General features: G+C 38.3%; 1 protein-coding gene across 8 annotated transcripts in view; it reads left to right on the plus strand.

Annotated features, from left to right (window-relative positions):
- The window catches only part of AKAP7 (A-kinase anchoring protein 7), a 151,047-nt gene that overhangs the window by 26,871 nt on the left and 105,518 nt on the right, over nucleotides 1-18,658 (plus strand). For all 8 annotated transcript variants that reach the window (XR_012433437.1, XR_012433438.1, XM_065543407.2 and 5 more), the window contains 2 exons: nucleotides 495-631; nucleotides 4,488-4,648. Coding sequence is in view for 6 of the 8 variants with exons in the window: in XM_065543407.2 (XP_065399479.1) it covers nucleotides 495-631; nucleotides 4,488-4,648 (298 nt within the window). In the remaining 2 variants the exon portion in view is untranslated. The remainder of the gene's footprint in view (nucleotides 1-494; nucleotides 632-4,487; nucleotides 4,649-18,658) is intronic.

Here is an 18,658-nt window from a genome sequence, read left to right on the forward strand (position 1 = left end):
TCTTAAAGGCCATGAGGAATGGGTTCACAGACACATTCACTTGGAGACAAATAATTATTGCTTCCAACAGAAATGGAATGTTGTCTGCTGGCTTGACCTTTCTGTGGCAAGAATAAAGCCTTATTCTTAGGAAAGATCATAGTTATTGAGTCATATTGGGTGTTCCAAGGACAAATTTCTGAAAAGATGCAGAGCCATTGAGAGGTTTTTCCAGTCAGATAGCAATCTGATCTTCATAATAAAGGTGTTGGGTTCAGTACTCTTAAGATAGACAATCATCATGCTTTAAATCTTACACATCCTTTTAAGCTGTCCAAGTCAACTATCTGTTTGAGAACAAGCAGACAGTTAAGCATTCATTTGGTTGAAGAATCTTAGTGTTGTTCTAATTTTGGTTGTTGCTTATTTTTCTTCTTGATTTTACATTTTACCATAAAGAGATTTTGCTTACCTAATCACTGGAATTTTTTTTATATGTGTGTATGTGTTATTAGATTATAAAAGGAATTAAGATCGTGCAAAATGCAATAATACAACAAGATGAGCGACTGGCCAAAGCAATGGTCAGCGATGGTTCCTTTCATATTACCCTGCTGGTGATGCAATTATTAAATGAAGATGAAGTAAACATGTGAGTAATATATTTTTCTTAAATATAATTTTCCAAATTATTACTTTAATATGAGTAAGCACAGCAGAACCCAAAGAGACATTCTAAATTTAAAGAAGTAGTCTCTATACAATTTATTCCAGTTAATAGTTAATATACAGAGTAAAGTATATAAATATTCTTTTTAATCTAAACTTTTAAACTCTGTTATGGTTATCAAGTGGTAGCCCTTGGTTATGTAATCGTTTTGTCCATGCTCATATTATCAGCACTCTGGACTTGACCATTTAGGTTAAAACTTTAGATACATATTCTGGAATCATGGCGCAACCACCTCTTATTATCTGCCTCGCTTTGGGCAAATCATGTACTTTCTAAGTAAATGGAGACAATAATAGTACCAATACATGCAAGAGCTCTTTGCCTAGGGCCTGGCACATAGTAGGCACTCTATTATTAGCTATGAGAGCTGCCATTTTACTAGGCCACTGGACAATTTCAGTTTCACCTTAGTCATTTTAGAATCACTGTACTCTACCTACCGCCACCGCCCCCATGCCAGGGTTCTGCCATAAAAGTTGAAGACAAGTCATTGATTACTGCTTTCCAATCTGAAAGAAACCTTGTTCTTCCCCCAATTTTCTGGGACACTCTTATCTGTACTTAGATTTTCCTTTCCTCTGTTACCTCCTATATAGCTCACTGTGTTAAGTTCAAGCCTAAGATCTATGGAAAACCAAAGCCAGGATGAATTGCAGGTTGCTTTTGTTATCTACTTTAACAGCTATATCTCCTGAGGGAATGAGGAGCAAGGCTTAAATTAGGAAGGGGTTGAGGAAAAGGTAAAATAAAAAAGGATAAGATGAAACAAATTAATAACTCAAAATATCCAACCCATTATGATTATTGTAGTTATGTCTTTTAAAGAGTAGAACCTCATGTCTTTAGAGGTCAATCTTATGATCTGTCCCGAGCTGATGTACCCAAAGTAGCCTTGAGCATCCTGCGAGGACAGAGAGGAGGGGAGATTTTACTTGCCTGACTTTGATCACTTTGCCAATCAGAAGAAAAAAGCAGTTCTCTGGTGCTCTTGAAAGAAGAGAATCCAAAGAAGATGCTATGCAAAATGAAAGGGAGAAGGGAGTCATGCTCTGTGTGTGTTAGAATGGTCAGGATTCTACAGAGAAACAGCACCAATAGGAGAGTATCTATGTAGAGATCTATCTATATCTGTCTGTGCAGACATGTATATCTTTATGTAGAGAGATTTATTTTAAAGAATTGTCTCCCATGATTGAGGGAGAAGTCTGGAATCTGCATGGCAGTCCGGAAGGGGAGTTGATGTCTCAAGACCTTAGTCAGTCTGGGGACAGAATTCCTTCTTGGGGGACTCCAGTCTTTTCTATTAAGGCCCTTTAGCTGATTGGATTGGGTCCACACCCATTTTGGAGGGGCAGAGGTATCAACTTTTAAGTGATGGGCAGGTTCAAGGTGTGACCTCACTTTGGGGCAGCTAGAATGGAATTGATGAGGTTTCTGGGAAGACATTGTTTATGTGAATGATTTATTAAAAGTCTCTAATTTTTAACTTTTTATCCTATACTGTATAATATGTTAGACATCTAGATTGTCCGTTTCTTGTCCTGTATTGATTCCTAATTTTCAAAGTCTAATATCAAGTTTTAGTTGTTTAATAGTATACCGATCGATGGATTGGATATGGAATGTGCAGATACTTTAAAAAAAAATCATTAATTTCTTGAGGTAGATGTCACCTAAACTCCTTTGTGTCCTTATAGTGTAGAAGAAAGGAATAAAAATGTATTAGGCCAAGCCCGGCTGCTGATTTGAAAAGATAGGTGTCCTGTCTTTGTTTGAAATACAACCTTTGGGTCTGAACTCCAGTTTGAGAATTTTGTTTCTTATATGCATTTACTTTTTACTTACTTTACCTTAAAGGAGCCTTTTGTAAGCCCCTCTTGAAAACATATTCTATTTAAAATAATTCGAATATTAGTGATACTCCCAGTAGACACTGATTCCTTCTTACTGTGTGAATCAGTGGCATCTTATTGGCACATATTTACTGATTTATACTACTAGAGAACTGGAAAAATGGACTGAATTTAGATAATCTATATTTCTTTAAAGAATAACGACATAGAATTCACTGTCTCTGAAAAGTGTTAACCTTTCTCATGGTCTGGTTTAACATATAGTTTCATTTAAAACAAATATCTTGAATTCCCCCAACTTATAAATGAGCCAGGAGTAGCTGTTCTGTTATCACATGCTTTAATTCATAGCACACAGTGAAGGAAAATACTGACTTAAAAGTATGTGCACTGTTTGGATGAACATAACTACAGTTAGGTAATAGTGAATTTAAACTGGATTTGGAGGTACAATGAGAAATGTACCATACTTATAGCTATATAATGTTTCAGAGACATGAGACTGAGTATTGAAGTCATAGATGAAAATCAGTTAAAAACTTTACCTGAAGACTAATTTAGAAATATGAAAGATCAAGAAAAATGCTGATTTTTTCAAACACCTGGCTGAACAAATCACTGATCAAAATAATTTAAACGAATGGCAATCCACTGGAAGGGTGTTTTAAAGCCCTGGATGAATGTGCTTAGTTCTTTTTTAAGTAATTGCTGCCCTCTAGTGAGATTTCATTTTTTTCTCAAAGTACCTATACCAAAATCTCTTCAAGATAGAAGTAATTCTAATTTTCCAAATATCAAAAATCTTGTAATGTCCAATTCAGTAATATAGCAGACATTTGTTTTTATTAAGAAAAGTGTGGCAGTGGCTTTTCTGTAGTGGCAGAAAAAAGTGTGGCAGTGGCTTTTACACAGTGGCTCACACCTGTAATCCCAGCAATTTGGGAGGCCAAGGCGGGAGCATCACTTGAGCCCAGGAGTTTGAGACCAGCTTTCGCAGCACAGGGGAACCTCTCTATAAATAATTTAAAAAAAATAATGAGGCATGTTGGCATACACCTGTGTATTCCAGCTACTCAGGAGGCTGAGGCAGGAGGATCACCTAAGCCCAGGAGGTCAAGGCTTCAGTCAGCTGTGATCCCACCACTGCACTCCAGCCTGGGTGACAGACAGAGAACCTGTCTGAAAAAAAGAAGAGAGAAAGAGACAGAAAGAGAGAGAGAGAAAGAGAGACAGAGAAAAAAATGAAGAAGAAGAAGAAGAAAGAAGAAGAGAGAAGAGGAAAAGATATAGCACTTCCAACACAGAGCGGCCGTATAATTGCATAGGCTAAATAGCTAAAGTATATATGGCAAACTTACAGTTACAATTGGGGAATATAATTAAAGTTGTATTTTATTTGAGTCTAAGTATAGCAAATTATCTAATTATAGAGACTGTTGCATTTTAAGAGATAGTGTGTTTTAACTTTTATTAGAGTGCCTCACAAATAGTATGTACTGTAAAAGTGTTAGTACTTTCATCAAGAATCTAGAAATTGACATCTAATGTAAGGTAATGTAATCTAATGTAATCTCTTGTAGGTACTCGGTTTTTTGGGATATATTTTCAGTAATTTTTTGAGTTGTTCATATTTCACTTGGTTAAACATTTTTTGGTAAACTGTAAAATAGTGTCTATTTTCATGTCTTTAATAGCAATTATAATTAGGTAAAGATTTCTTTACTTCTTCCATAGTTTTTGTTTAAAACTGTCTATCAGTTTTAATCATAAAGTTTAGATTTAGAAGGTATTTTGAGCCTTAAAATAATTAGTACAAATATCAAAATGAATTCATCTTTCTAAAACTGGTACTTTGTTTCTTATTTGGTTTTGTATATTTTATTACTTAATGTGTTACTGAAAAATGTATTATTTCTTACTAGTGGTATTGATGCTCTTTTGGAATTGAAACCATTCATAGAAGAACTCCTCCAAGGAAAACATTTGACTTTGCCCTTTCAAGGGATTGGCACTTTTGGAAATCAGGTTGGATTTGTGAAGCTGGCAGAAGGGGATCATATAAACTCACTTTTGGAGATAGCAGGTAAAACAGCAACATACTCATATGAAATCTTGTCTGTTGGAGAAGCAATATTTTTCAATTTTGTAATAGAGACTTGACATTTTTTAATTTTGAAAGATGATGGACTAGACTCAAGTATTTTTTAGGACTGTCCCAATCATAAGTCTGAAGGATTTCAGTGCTTATCACAACATTTGGCATACAGTAGCAGGCACTTGGTAAGTACTGAATCAATGAATAGGAGTCACTGGTTGCCTATTCAAAGGCTTGTAGGAGTTGTCATTCCCATTCCAGAGAGCCAGTTGGTGAATCAGCAAGGTTTCCATTTATGCCGCTCCCCTCCACCCACTCCCCTGGAGGGACTACTCTCTGAGCAGAAGGCCCATTGGTGTTAGCAGAAGACCTCACATGTGTTGGAGAACATATTGCTTTGTGCAGCACAATTGAAAGTGTCAGGGAATTGGAAGCAGAAAAAATCATAACCTGGTTGAGTGACTTCAGTTTGATCCAGAGATAGTAGGTTGGGTATTAGCCTACATGCTGTGAGAAATTTTTATTTTCACATCATTTCATGTCATGTCATCTAATTGCAGGTTCAGTAATCCGTAGTTCATAACACGCTTGCATCATTGGTCCATGCTCTGTTTTTTTTCTTTCTATCTATTATTCCTTCTACTGTTTTCTTTCTCTGCCTCCTCTTCCCTCTCTTCTTGCCTCCATCCCTCCTTTTCTTTATGTATCTACCCTTCTCTCTCTCTCTATCTCTTAAAAAGCAGTGTAATAATTACCTGGGAATCTACCACCCCAAACAGAAGCTAGTACTTTGGTAGTAATCTAACCGTATTGTCCTTTCAGTAATGCATCCTTTTGCCTTCCTCCAATTAAGTTCACTATCATCCTGAAGTCAGTGTTTACTTCCTTTTATTTTCCCAAAGTATTTGCATTTTCATTTTAGTTGGTTTTAACTTAATACAAAGGGCATCGTGTTGTATGTGATCTATTGGGACATCCTTTTCGCTTAATGTTACATTGCCTCTTTGCTGTTTAATAATTGCCTATTTTAAAGTGTATGTTTGGCAGGGAGTGAGGATCAGGTTTCATTGCTGGTTTTTCTTTTGTGTTCTTGAGATATTTGTGATAAATATTTTTGTGAATGTCAATGTTTATATACGGCTGGATTATCATTCAGATTAATTGTTAGAATGACATTTAGTGTAGTGTCAGTTGTGCTGTCTGGTACATGGTTTAAGTTCACTGAGTTCATTATCCATTCAGATGTATCAGAAGTAGAGCTGTTTAGTTATCTTTTTAGTAGAAGATTTCTGTTATATATTTGAAATACATTTTACATAACAGCATTTCAATTGGGTTGCAAATGTGAAATTCACTATTGTTATTAGTGACACAGCCACATTCGTTTTAGCTAAGGTTTTTATAAATTTATTACCTCTAAATTTCATTTCTTCTACATAATGTTGGGCCCAAGGAATTATACTTTAGTAGGAATAATTCATTCCTTTAGCATGCAGTTAGCCGGTGCCAGCTAGATACTTGGGATAGAAAACTGAAAAAATAAAAAAAATTAAAAAAAAGATCCTTTTTGTCTAAGGAGCTTATAGCCTTGTGCAGAAACAAACAGGCAAGCAATTGCAGTGCAATATAGTAATAATAATAATTTTTGTAATGAGAGGCAGAGGCACAGAGTATAGTGGGCACACAGGAGAAGGGGGCTGGATTGAGGAAGATTTCATAGGAGAAATAGCATTTGAGTTAACATTTGAAGTGTAAATACAGGTTTTCTGGTTGAACAAATGGGAGGAGTGTATTCTGGGTAGAGGGAACAGCATATGCAAATAAATCAAGTTCTATTTAGGGACCTACAAGTAGTTTAGTGTTACTGAAGTATAAATTGCAAATCTATAGATATCATCAAATGAGATTCATATGCTAAAGGGAGCAGTGAAGATAAAATAAGGGCATGAGGAGAGTGGTGAAAGTTTAGAATGGTGACCAAGGGAAATGGAAGGGGAAAGTTTAATAAGCAGCATGTAATGGGTTGCAGAGCAGTGCAGAAGGTGCATTTGGGATGAGTGCAAAAATTTGTAATGGTACTAATTTGTGATCTTCTCAAGTACTATTCTAGGATTTAGCTATGGGAATGGAGAGGGGAAACTGAATTAATCCATACTTGAGCACTTGTATGGTAGGTGTGGTAAAAAGACAAAGGAACATGACTGTCAAGAGAGTGGCAGAATGTTTGATGTGATCATTATTGGACGTACATTAAGAGAAGGCAGTGAAGTCTGGATGGGACTAATATTTGGAAGGAGAATAGAGTAATAGGACTGAAGAAGAGAGTTAATAGAAGTTCAAGAGTGAGAAAGGAAAATCAGGAGGTGTGATCAGAGAGCAGTATATTGGATTTTATGAATTGAGGAGCTTTCTGGTTAATAGAGAGTATGTAGAAACTTCGCTCGTTGACGTCACAAAGAAAAACAAATGATAGCTAGAAGTTTTAAAATCAAGAGGAAGATAGATTATTAGGTTTCATAGGAGAAACTTACAGCTTCAGTGAAGTCCCTAGGTACATGATCAGTATACAAAAAACTATAAATAATTATTTTTTTAAGAGGCACAATTTTTAATAACAAGAACAGTAGAGACGTAGGAATAAGTCAACTAAAGGATATGCAAGACTTCTATGGAGGAAATATTTTGACTATTCCATCTTTACTAGGTATGTTTATCATAATACTTTTCCCTTTTCCTTTTGTAAAGACAGAGTCTTGCTCTGTCACCCAGGCTGGAGTGCAGTGGTGCAATCGTGACTCACTGCAGCCTTGAGCTCCTAGGCTCAAGCGATCCTCCTGCCTCAGCTTCTTGGGTAGTTGGGACTACAAGTGTGCGCCACCATGGCCAGCTAATTTTTTTTTTTTTAAAGAGTTGGGGTCTCGCTATGTTGCCAAGACTGGTCTTGAACTCTTGGCCTCAAGCAGTTGTCCTGCCTCAGCCTTGTAAAGTGTTGGGATTGCAGGCATGAACCACTGTGCCCAGCCCCTCCTTTCTTTTTCTGTTTGTTACAAGAGCATCTCCTCTCACTGAGAAATACATTTCTAGACTAAGCCAGACCATCAAAAAAATTGCATAGATACTTAGACAAAATTGTGTAAAACTTTGTAGAACTGATATTACAGAATTGCTTTTACTGTAATTCTTTTGGCATTATTTGATGATTTTATAAGAAAAAGGTTTATGGAAATTCTCTGTGTTTAAGTATTAAAAATGTTGATTATATCTTGTTAAATAACATGAGTTGATTAGAAAAAATTCTTTTTGGCTGGGCGTGGCAGCTCATGCCAGTAATCCCAGCACTTTGGGAGGCTGAAGTGAGCAGATCACGAGGTCAGGGGTGACCAGTACTCGAGATCAGCCTGGCCAATATGGTGAAACCCCGTCTCCACTAAAAATACAAAAAATTAGCAGGGTGTGATGGCACACCCCTGTAGTCCCAGCTACTCAAGAGGTTGAGGCAGGAGAATCACTTGAACCCAGGAGGCAGAGGTTGCAGTGAGCCAAGATCGTGCCCCTGTACTCCAACCAAGGCGACAGAGCGAGACTCCATCTCAAAAAAAAAAAAAGAAAAAATTCTTTTTAATTTTAATATGGGGGCTATTTCTTTTGAACATGCTGTTTTTTACCTAATGAATGTTGAACATTTAACTTTTGTCTTTGGGTTAGAATTAGTTACTTGAAAACTTAGAATCTAGTTTCTTGTGTACTTCAATTTAGAATATAGGATTTAGAATTTAGAATTTAGAATACGTTATTCTTTTTGTGCACTTATCTCATACCTGGCTTCATGTTTTCTTTACAGTTTTAGTTTCCCTTTGTCTCATTTTCTTTATTTTAAATTTACTTACTATAGTGTACACTTCTTTGGACTTATCTTAAGTCCTATTTTTAGGGATAGGGTGAAGCAAAACGTGTAAATAAGCATCCAAACAAATAAGCAGTATTTACAAGTCAAGGAGTACTTAAAATCATTAGTTGGCCAACGAGAAGGCAACTCTAATTGTTTTGAGGGCACATCATTTGGGACCAATGCCCACAGTTAATCTTTTCTTCCTGGGCAAATCATTTGGGACTGATGCCCACAGTTAAGCTTAATCTTTTCTTCCTGGCTGCTCTGGAAAAAATGCTAGACTTAGAGCTTTTCTTTGGTAATATAAACATCTCTGCACTCAAGAAACATTTCTAATTAGTCATCCATCTATTGTTCTTTTAAATAATTCACTGGGTGCTTGCAACGTTGAGATTCCATCCATTCTTTGCAAATATTCTCACAAAGGCATTTTCCAATATTGATGAAAGATCCATTGTGTGCTGAGGAATGTGAAGTCTCACCAGCTTTAATATGAATATAAGCCCGAAGATATTGGTTTGTTATTACTGCTCTTGTAATTCTTCTCTTGATTCCAGAGGTATTGGGTACTGTTGATTAAAAATATTTATGTGTTTTCAAAAGTTTCAACAAAGCATTATAACAAATAGAAGCTGGAGGGAGAAAAGCATTCTTTCCCCTCATATAATCGCTGTTATACTTGCTTTTAATCTTTTACGTGTGTATTGTACTGTTGTTTTTGATTATAATTTTTATGCACTTTTATGAGAAACCTAAATATTTGAATATACATGGAAAACTTTATTCACTTACTGAAGCAACATGTATTTATTAATTATTGGGGACGTACTGTGTCAGGCATTGAAGTTTAGATATAGCCTCTATTTACATAGTGTTCAGATATTCAGAATGTTCAGCACATGGAATTCTTGTCAATATTTTGCTTCTTTAGATATATTTTTAAAAGAATGCCTCAGGCTGGGGACAGTGGCTTGTGCCTGTAATCCCAGCCACTCAGCAGACGGAGGTAGAAGGATTACGTGAGCTCAGGGGCTGGAGGTTACAGTGAGGTATGATTGTGCCACTACACTCTAGTCTGGGCAACAGAGGGAGACCCCATCTCAAAGAAAGAATGCCTTAGGATTAGTATTACTTCAATGCAACAGTATCAGTAAACTGATTTAATATTTGTTTTTGCATCATATTTTATAAGCTGTTTGGTCAAATGATATATTCCAACTTTCAGAAGAATATATTCCATTGACCAAAGTTTCTTAAAACTTTGTAATAAATTGTATGTATATGCCTACACAGGAATATTAAAATTTTGTTCATTCAAAATAATGGAGACAGAGCTAGTCTGACTTACTGTAAAGCAGGAAAATTTGTAAAGAAAGTAATTCTAGAAGATGGCCGAATAGGAACAGCTCCAGTCTCCAACTCCCAGCGCGAGCGACACAGAAGACCGGTGATTTCTGCATTTTCAACTGAGGTACTGGGTTCATCTCACTGGGGAGTGCCGGACGATCGGTGCTGGTCAGCTGCTGCAGCCCGACCAGCCAGAGCTGAAGCAGGGCGAGGCATTGCCTCACCTGGGAAGCGCAAGGGGGAAGGGAATCCCTTTTCCTAGCCAGGGGAACTGAGACACACAACACCTGGAAAATCGGGTAACTCCCACCCCAATACTGCGCTTTAAGCAAACAGGCACACCAGGAGATCATATCCCACACCTGGCCGGGAGGGTCCCACACCCACGGAGCCTCCCTCATTGCTAGCACAGCAGTCTGTGATCTACCGGCAAGGCAGCAGCGAGGCTGGGGGAGGGGCGCCCGCCATTGCTGAGGCTTAAGTAGGTAAACAAAGCCGCTGGGAAGCTCGAACTGGGTGGAGCTCACAGCAGCTCAAGGAAACCTGCCTGTCTCTGTAGACTCCACCTCTGGGGACAGGGCACAGTAAACAATAACAAACACAGCAGAAAACTCTGCAGACGCAAACGACTCTGTCTGACAGCTTTGAAGAGAGCAGTGGATCTCCCAAAACGGAGGCTGAGATCTGAGAAGGGACAGACTCCCTGCTCAAGTGGGTCCCTGACCCCTGAGTAGCCTAACTGGGAGACATCCCCCACTAGGGGCAGTCTGACACCCCACACCTCACATGGTGGAGTACACCCCTGAGAGGAAGCTTCCAAAGCAAGAATCAGACAGGTACACTCGCTGTTCAGAAATATTCTATCTTCTGCAGCCTCTGCTGCTGATACCCAGGCAAACAGGGTCTGGAGTGGACCTCAAGCAATCTCCAACAGACCTACAGCTGAGGGTCCTGACTGTTAGAAGGAAAACTATCAAACAGGAAGGACACCTACACCAAAACCCCATCAGTACATCACCATCATCAAAGACCAGAGGCAGATAAAACCACAAAGATGGGGAAAAAGCAGGGCAGAAAAGCTGGAAATTCAAAAAATAAGAGCACATCTCCCCCGGCAAAGGAGCGCAGCTCATCGCCAGCAACGGATCAAAGCTGGACGGAGAATGACTTTGACGAGATGAGAGAAGAAGGCTTCAGTCCATCAAATTTCTCAGAGCTAAAGGAGGAATTACGTACCCAGCGCAAAGAAACTAAAAATCTTGAAAAAAAAGTGGAAGAATTGATGGCTAGAGTAATTAATGCAGAGAAGGTCATAAACGAAATGAAAGAGATGAAAACCATGACATGAGAAATACGTGACAAATGCACAAGCTTCAGTAACCGACTCGATCAACTGGAAGAAAGAGTATCTGCGATTGAGGATCAAATGAATGAAATGAAGCGAGAAGAGAAACCAAAAGAAAAAAGAAGAAAAAGAAATGAACAAAGCCTGCAAGAAGTATGGGATTATGTAAAAAGACCAAATCTACGTCTGATTGGGGTGCCTGAAAGTGAGGGGGAAAATGGAACCAAGTTGGAAAACACTCTTCAGGATATCATCCAGGAGAACTTCCCCAACCTAGTAGGGCAGGCCAACATTCAAATCCAGGAAATACAGAGAACGCCACAAAGATACTCCTCGAGAAGAGCAACTCCAAGACACATAATTGCCAGATTCACCAAAGTTGAAATGAAGGAAAAAATCTTAAGGGCAGCCAGAGAGAAAGGTCGGGTTACCCACAAAGGGAAGCCCATCAGACTAACAGCAGATCTCTCGGCAGAAACTCTCCAAGCCAGAAGAGAGTGGGGGCCAATATTCAACATTCTTAAAGAAAAGAATTTTAAACCCAGAATTTCATATCCAGCCAAACTAAGTTTCATAAGTGAAGGAGAAATAAAATCCTTTACAGATAAGCAAATGCTTAGAGATTTTGTCACCACTAGGCCTGCCTTACAAGAGACCCTGAAGGAATCACTCAACATGGAAAGGAACAACCGGTACCAGCCATTGCAAAAACATGCCAAAATGTAAAGACCATCGAGGCAAGGAAGAAACTGCATCAACTAACGAGCAAAATAACCAGTTAATATCATAATGGCAGGATCAAGTTCACACATAACAATCTTAACCTTAAATGTAAATGGACTAAATGCTCCAATTAAAAGACACAGACTGGCAAACTGGATAAAGAGTCAAGACCCATCAGTCTGCTGTATTCAGGAGACCCATCTCACACGCAGAGACATACATAGGCTCAAAATAAAGGGATGGAGGAAGATTTACCAAGCAAATGGAGAACAAAAAAAAGCGGGGGTTGCAATACTAGTCTCTGATAAAACAGACTTTAAACCATCAAAGATCAAAAGAGACAAAGAAGGCCATTACATAATGGTAAAGGGATCAATTCAACAGGAAGAGCTAACTATCCTAAATATATATGCACCCAATACAGGAGCACCCAGATTCATCAAGCAAGTCCTTAGAGACTTACAAAGAGACTTAGACTCCCATACAATAATAATGGGAGACTTCAACACTCCACTGTCAACATTAGACAGATCAACGAGACAGAAAGTTAACAAGGATATCCAGGAATTGAACTCATCTCTGCAGCAAGCAGACCTAATAGACATCTATAGAACTCTCCACCCCAAATCAACAGAATATACATTCTTCTCAGCACCACATCGTACTTACTCCAAAATCGACCACGTAATTGGAAGTAAAGCACTCCTCAGCAAATGTACAAGAACAGAAATTATAACAAACTGTCTCTCAGACCACAGTGCAATCAAACTACAACTCAGGACTAAGAAACTCAATCAAAACCGCTCAACTACATGGAAACTGAACAACCTGCTCCTGAATGACTACTGGGTACATAACGAAATGAAGGCAGAAATAAAGATGTTCTTTGAAACCAATGAGAACAAAGATACAACATACCAGAATCTCTGGGACACATTTAAAGCAGTGTGTAGAGGGAAATTTATAGCACTAAATGCCCACAAGAGAAAGCAGGAAAGATCTAAAATTGACACTCTAACATCGCAATTAAAAGAACTAGAGAAGCAAGAGGAAACACATTCGAAAGCTAGCAGAAGGCAAGAAATAACTAAGATCAGAGCAGAACTGAAGGAGATAGAGACACAAAAAACCCTCCAAAAAATCAATGAATCCAGGAGTTGGTTTTTTGAAAAGATCAACAAAATTGACAGACCACTAGCAAGACTAATAAAGAAGAAAAGAGAGAAGAATCAAATCGACGCAATTAAAAATGATAAAGGGGATATCACCACCGACCCCACAGAAATACAAACTACCATCAGAGAATACTATAAACACCTCTACCCAAATAAACTGGAAAATCTAGAAGAAATGGATAATTTCCTGGACACTTACACTCTTCCAAGACTAAACCAGGAAGAAGTTGAATCCCTGAATAGACCAATAGCAGGCTCTGAAATTGAGGCAATAATTAATAGCCTACCAACCAAAAAAAGTCCAGGACCAGATGGATTCACAGCTGAATTCTACCAGAGGTACAAGGAGGAGTTGGTACCATTCCTTCTGAAACTATTCCAATCAATAGAAAAAGAGGGAATCCTCCCTAACTCATTTTATGAGGCCAGCGTCATCCTGATACCAAAGCCTGGCAGAGACACAACAAAAAAAGAGAATTTTAGACCAATATCCCTGATGAACATCGATGCAAAAATCCTCAATAAGTGCTGGCAAACCGGATTCAGCAACACATCAAAAAGCTTATCCACCATGATCAAGTGGGCTTCATCCCTGGGATGCAAGGCTGGTTCAACATTCGCAAATCAATAAACATAATCCAGCATATAAACAGAACCAAAGACAAGAACCACATGATTATCTCAATAGATGCAGAAAAGGCTTTTGACAAAATTCAACAGCCCTTCATGCTAAAAATGCTCAATAAATTCGGTATTGATGGAACGTACCTCAAAATAATAAGAGCTATCTATGACAAACCCACAGCCAATATCATACTGAATGGGCAAAAACTGGAAAAATTCCCTTTGAAAACTGGCACAAGACAGGGATGCCCTCTCTCACCACTCCTATTCAACATAGTGTTGGAAGTTCTGGCTAGGGCAATCAGGCAAGAGAAAGAAATCAAGGGTATTCAGTTAGGAAAAGAAGAAGTCAAATTGTCCCTGTTTGTAGATGACATGATTGTATATTTAGAAAACCCCATTGTCTCAGCCCAAAATCTCCTTAAGCTGATAAGCAACTTCAGCAAAGTCTCAGGATACAAAATTAATGTGCAAAAATCACAAGCATTCTTATACACCAGTAACAGACAAACAGAGAGCCAAATCAGGAATGAACTTCCATTCACAATTGCTTCAAAGAGAATGAAATACCTAGGAATCCAACTTACAAGGGATGTAAAGGACCTCTTCAAGGAGAACTACAAACCACTGCTCAGTGAAATAAAAGAGGACACAAACAAATGGAAGAACATACCATGCTCATGGATAGGAAGAATCAATATCGTGAAAATGGCCATACTGCCCAAGGTAATTTATAGATTCAATGCCATCCCCATCAAGCTACCAACGAGTTTCTTCACAGAATTGGAAAAAACTGCTTTAAAGTTCATATGGAACCAAAAAAGAGCCCGCATCTCCAAGACAATCCTAAGTCAAAAGAACAAAGCTGGAGGCATCACGCTACCTGACTTCAAACTATACTACAAGGCTACAGTAACCAAAACAGCATGGTACTGGTACCAAAACAGAGATATAGACCAATGGAACAGAACAGAGTCCTCAGAAATAATACCACACATCTACAGCCATCTGATCTTTGAGAAACCTGAGAGAAACAAGAAATGGGGAAAGGATTTCCTATTTAATAAATGGTGCTGGGAAAATTGGCTAGCCGTAAATAGAAAGCTGAAACTGGATCCTTTCCTTACTCCTTATACGAAAATTAATTCAAGATGGAGTAGAGACTTAAATGTTAGACCTAATACCATAAAAATCCTAGAGGAAAACCTAGGTAGTACCATTCAGGACATAGGCATGGGCAAAGACTTCATGTCTAAAACACCAAAAGCAACGGCAGCAAAAGCCAAAATTGACAAATGGGATCTAATTAAACTAAAGAGCTTCTGCATAGCAAAAGAAACTACCATCAGAGTGAACAGGCAACCTACAGAATGGGAGAAAATTTTTGCAATCTACTCATCTGACAAAGGGCTAATATCCAGAACCTACAAAGAACTCAAACAAATTTACAAGAAAAAAACAAACAACCCCATCAAAAAGTGGGCAAAGGATATGAACAGACATTTCTCAAAAGAAGACATTCATACAGCCAACAGACACATGAAAAAATGCTCATCATCACTGGCCATCAGAGAAATGCAAATCAAAACCACAATGAGATACCATCTCACACCAGTTAGAATGGCAATCATTAAAAAGTCAGGAAACAACAGGTGCTGGAGAGGATGTGGAGAAATAGGAACACTTTTACACTGTTGGTGGGATTGTAAACTAGTTCAACCATTATGGAAAACAGTATGGCGATTCCTCAAAGATCTAGAACTAGATGTACCATATGACCCAGCCATCCCATTACTGGGTATATACCCAAAGGATTATGAATCATGCTGCTATAAAGACACATGCACACGTATGTTTATTGTGGCACTATTCACAATAGCAAAGACTTGGAACCAACCCAAATGTCCATCAGTGACAGACTGGATTAAGAAAATGTGGCACATATACACCATGGAATACTATGCAGCCATAAAAAAGGATGAGTTTGTGTTCTTTGTAGGGACATGGATGCAGCTGGAAACCATCATTCTTAGCAAACTATCACAAGAACAGAAAACCAAACACCGCATGTTCTCACTCATAGGTGGGAACTGACAATGAGATCACTTGGACTCGGGAAGGGGAACATCATACACCGGGGCCTATCATGGGGAGGGGGGAGGGGGGAGGGATTGCATTGGGAGTTATACCTGATGTAAATGACGAGTTGATGGGTGCTGACAAGGTGATGGGTGCAGCACACCAACATGGCACAAGTATACATATGTAACAAACCTGCACATTATGCACATGTACCCTAGAACTTAAAGTATAATAATAATAATAATAAAAATAATAAAAATAATAAAAAAATAAAAAAAGTAAAAAAATAAGAAAAAGAGGGAATCCTCCTTAACTCATTTTATGAGGCCAACATCATCCTGATACCAAAGCCTGGCAGAGACACAACAACAAAAAAAAGAGAATTTTAGACCAGTATCCCTGATGAACATCCATGCAAAAATCCTCAATAAAATACTGGCAAACTGAATCCAGCAGCACATCAAAAAGCTTATCTACCATAATCAAGTGGGCTTCATCCCTGGGATGCAAGGTTGGTTCCATATACGCGAATCAATAAACGTAATCCAGCATATAAACAGAACCAAAGACAAAAACCACATGATTATCTCAATAAATGCAGAAAAAGCCTTTGAAAAAATTCAACAGCCCTTCATGCTAAAAAGTCTCAATAAACTCGGTATTGATGGAACGTATCTCAAAATAAAAAGAGCTATTTATGACAAACCCACAGCCAATATCATACTGAATGGGGAAAACTGGAAGCATTCCCCTTGAAAACTGGGACAAGACAGGGATGCCCTCTCTCACCACTCCTGTTCAACATATTGTTGGAACTTCTGGCCAGGGCAATCAGGCAAGAGAAAGAAATCAAGGGTATTCAATTAGGAAAAGAGGAAGTCAGATTGTGAACTCCCATTCACAACTGCTTCAAAGAGAATAAAATACCTAGGAATCCAACTTACAAGGGATGTTAAGGACCTCTTCAAGGAGAACTACAAACCACTGCTCAATGAAATAAAAGGACACAAACAAATGGAAGAACATTCCATGCTCATGGATAGGAAGAATCAATACCATGAAAATGGCCATATTGCCCAAGGTAATTTGTAGATTCAAAACCATCCCCATTAAGCTACCAATGACTTTCTTCACAGAATTAGAAAAAAAATACTTTAAAGTTCGTATGGAATCAAAAAAGAGCCAAGATAGCCAAGACAATCCTAAGCCAAAAGAACAAAGCTGGAGACATCATGCTACCTGACTTCAAACTATACTACAAGGCTACAGTAATCAAAACAGCATGGTACTGGTACCAAAACAGAGATATAGACCAATGGAACAGAACAGAGACCTCAGAAATAATACCACACATCTACAACCATCTGATCTTTGACAAACCTGACAAAAACAAGAAATGGGGAAAGGATTCCCTATTTAATAAATGGTGCTAGGAAAACTGGCTAGCCATAAGTAGAAAGTTGAAACTGGATCCCTTCCTTACACCTTATACAAAAATTAATTCAAGATGGATTAGAGACTTAAATGTTAGACCTAAAACCATGAAAACCCTAGAAGAAAACCTAGGCAATACCATTCAGGACATAGGCATGGGCAAGGACTTCATGCCTAAAACACCAAAAGCAATGGCAACAAAAGCTAACATTGACAAATGGGATCTAATTAAACTAAAGAGTTTCTGCACAGCAAAAGAAACTACCGTGAGAGTGAACAGGCAACCTACAGAATGGGAGAAAATTTTTGCAATCTACTCATCTGACAAAAGGCTAATATCCAGAACCTACAAAGAACTCAAACAAATTTACAAGAAAAAAACAACCCCATCAAAAAGTGGGCAAAGGACATGAACAGACACTTCTCAAAAGAAGACATTTATGCAGCCAACAGACACATGAAAAAATGCTCATTGTCACTAGCCATCAGAGAAATGCAAATCAAAATCATAATGAGATACCATCTTACACCAATTAGAATGGTGATCATTAAAAAGTCAGGAAACAACAGGTGCTGGAGAGGATGTGGAGAAATAGGAACACTTTTACACTGTTGGTGGAACTGTAAACTAGTTCAAGCATTGTGGAAGACAGTGAGTCGATTCCTCAAGGATCTCTAACTAGAAATACCATTTGACCCAGCTATCCCATTACTGAGTATATACCCAAAGGATTATAAATCATGCTGCTGTAAAGACACATGCGCATATATGTTCATTGCGGCACTATTCACAATAGCAAAGACTTGGAACCAACCCAAATGTCCATCAGTGACAGACTGGATTAAGAAAATGTGGCACATATACACCATGAAATACTATGCAGCCATAAAAAAGGATGAGTTCATGTCCTTTGTAGGGACATGGATGCAGTTGGAAACCATCATTCTCAGCAAACTATCGCAAGAACAGAAAACTAAACACTGCGTGTTCTCATTCATAGGTGGGAATTGAACAATGAGAACACTTGGACACAGGAAGGGGAACATCACACACTGGGGCCTATTGTGGGGTAGGGGGAGGGGGGAGGGATAGCATTAGGAGATATACCTAATGTAAATGATGAGTTAATGGGTGCAGCGCACCAACATGGCACATGTATACATATGTAACCTGCATGTTGTGCACATGTACCCTGGAACATAAAGTATAATAATAATAAAAAAAGAAAAATATCCATATATAAGTGGACCTGCTTAGTTCAAACCTGTGTTGTTCAAAGGTTCAGCTGTAGTCCAATTTACCTAATTTTCATTGAGAGAGTTTTTAGATTTACAAGTTAAAAAAATAAATTCTTAAAGTGTTACATAGTTCTTATGAA

This window comes from Macaca fascicularis, chromosome 4 (assembly GCF_037993035.2).
Source record: "Macaca fascicularis isolate 582-1 chromosome 4, T2T-MFA8v1.1".
Taxonomy (NCBI): domain Eukaryota; kingdom Metazoa; phylum Chordata; class Mammalia; order Primates; family Cercopithecidae; genus Macaca; species Macaca fascicularis.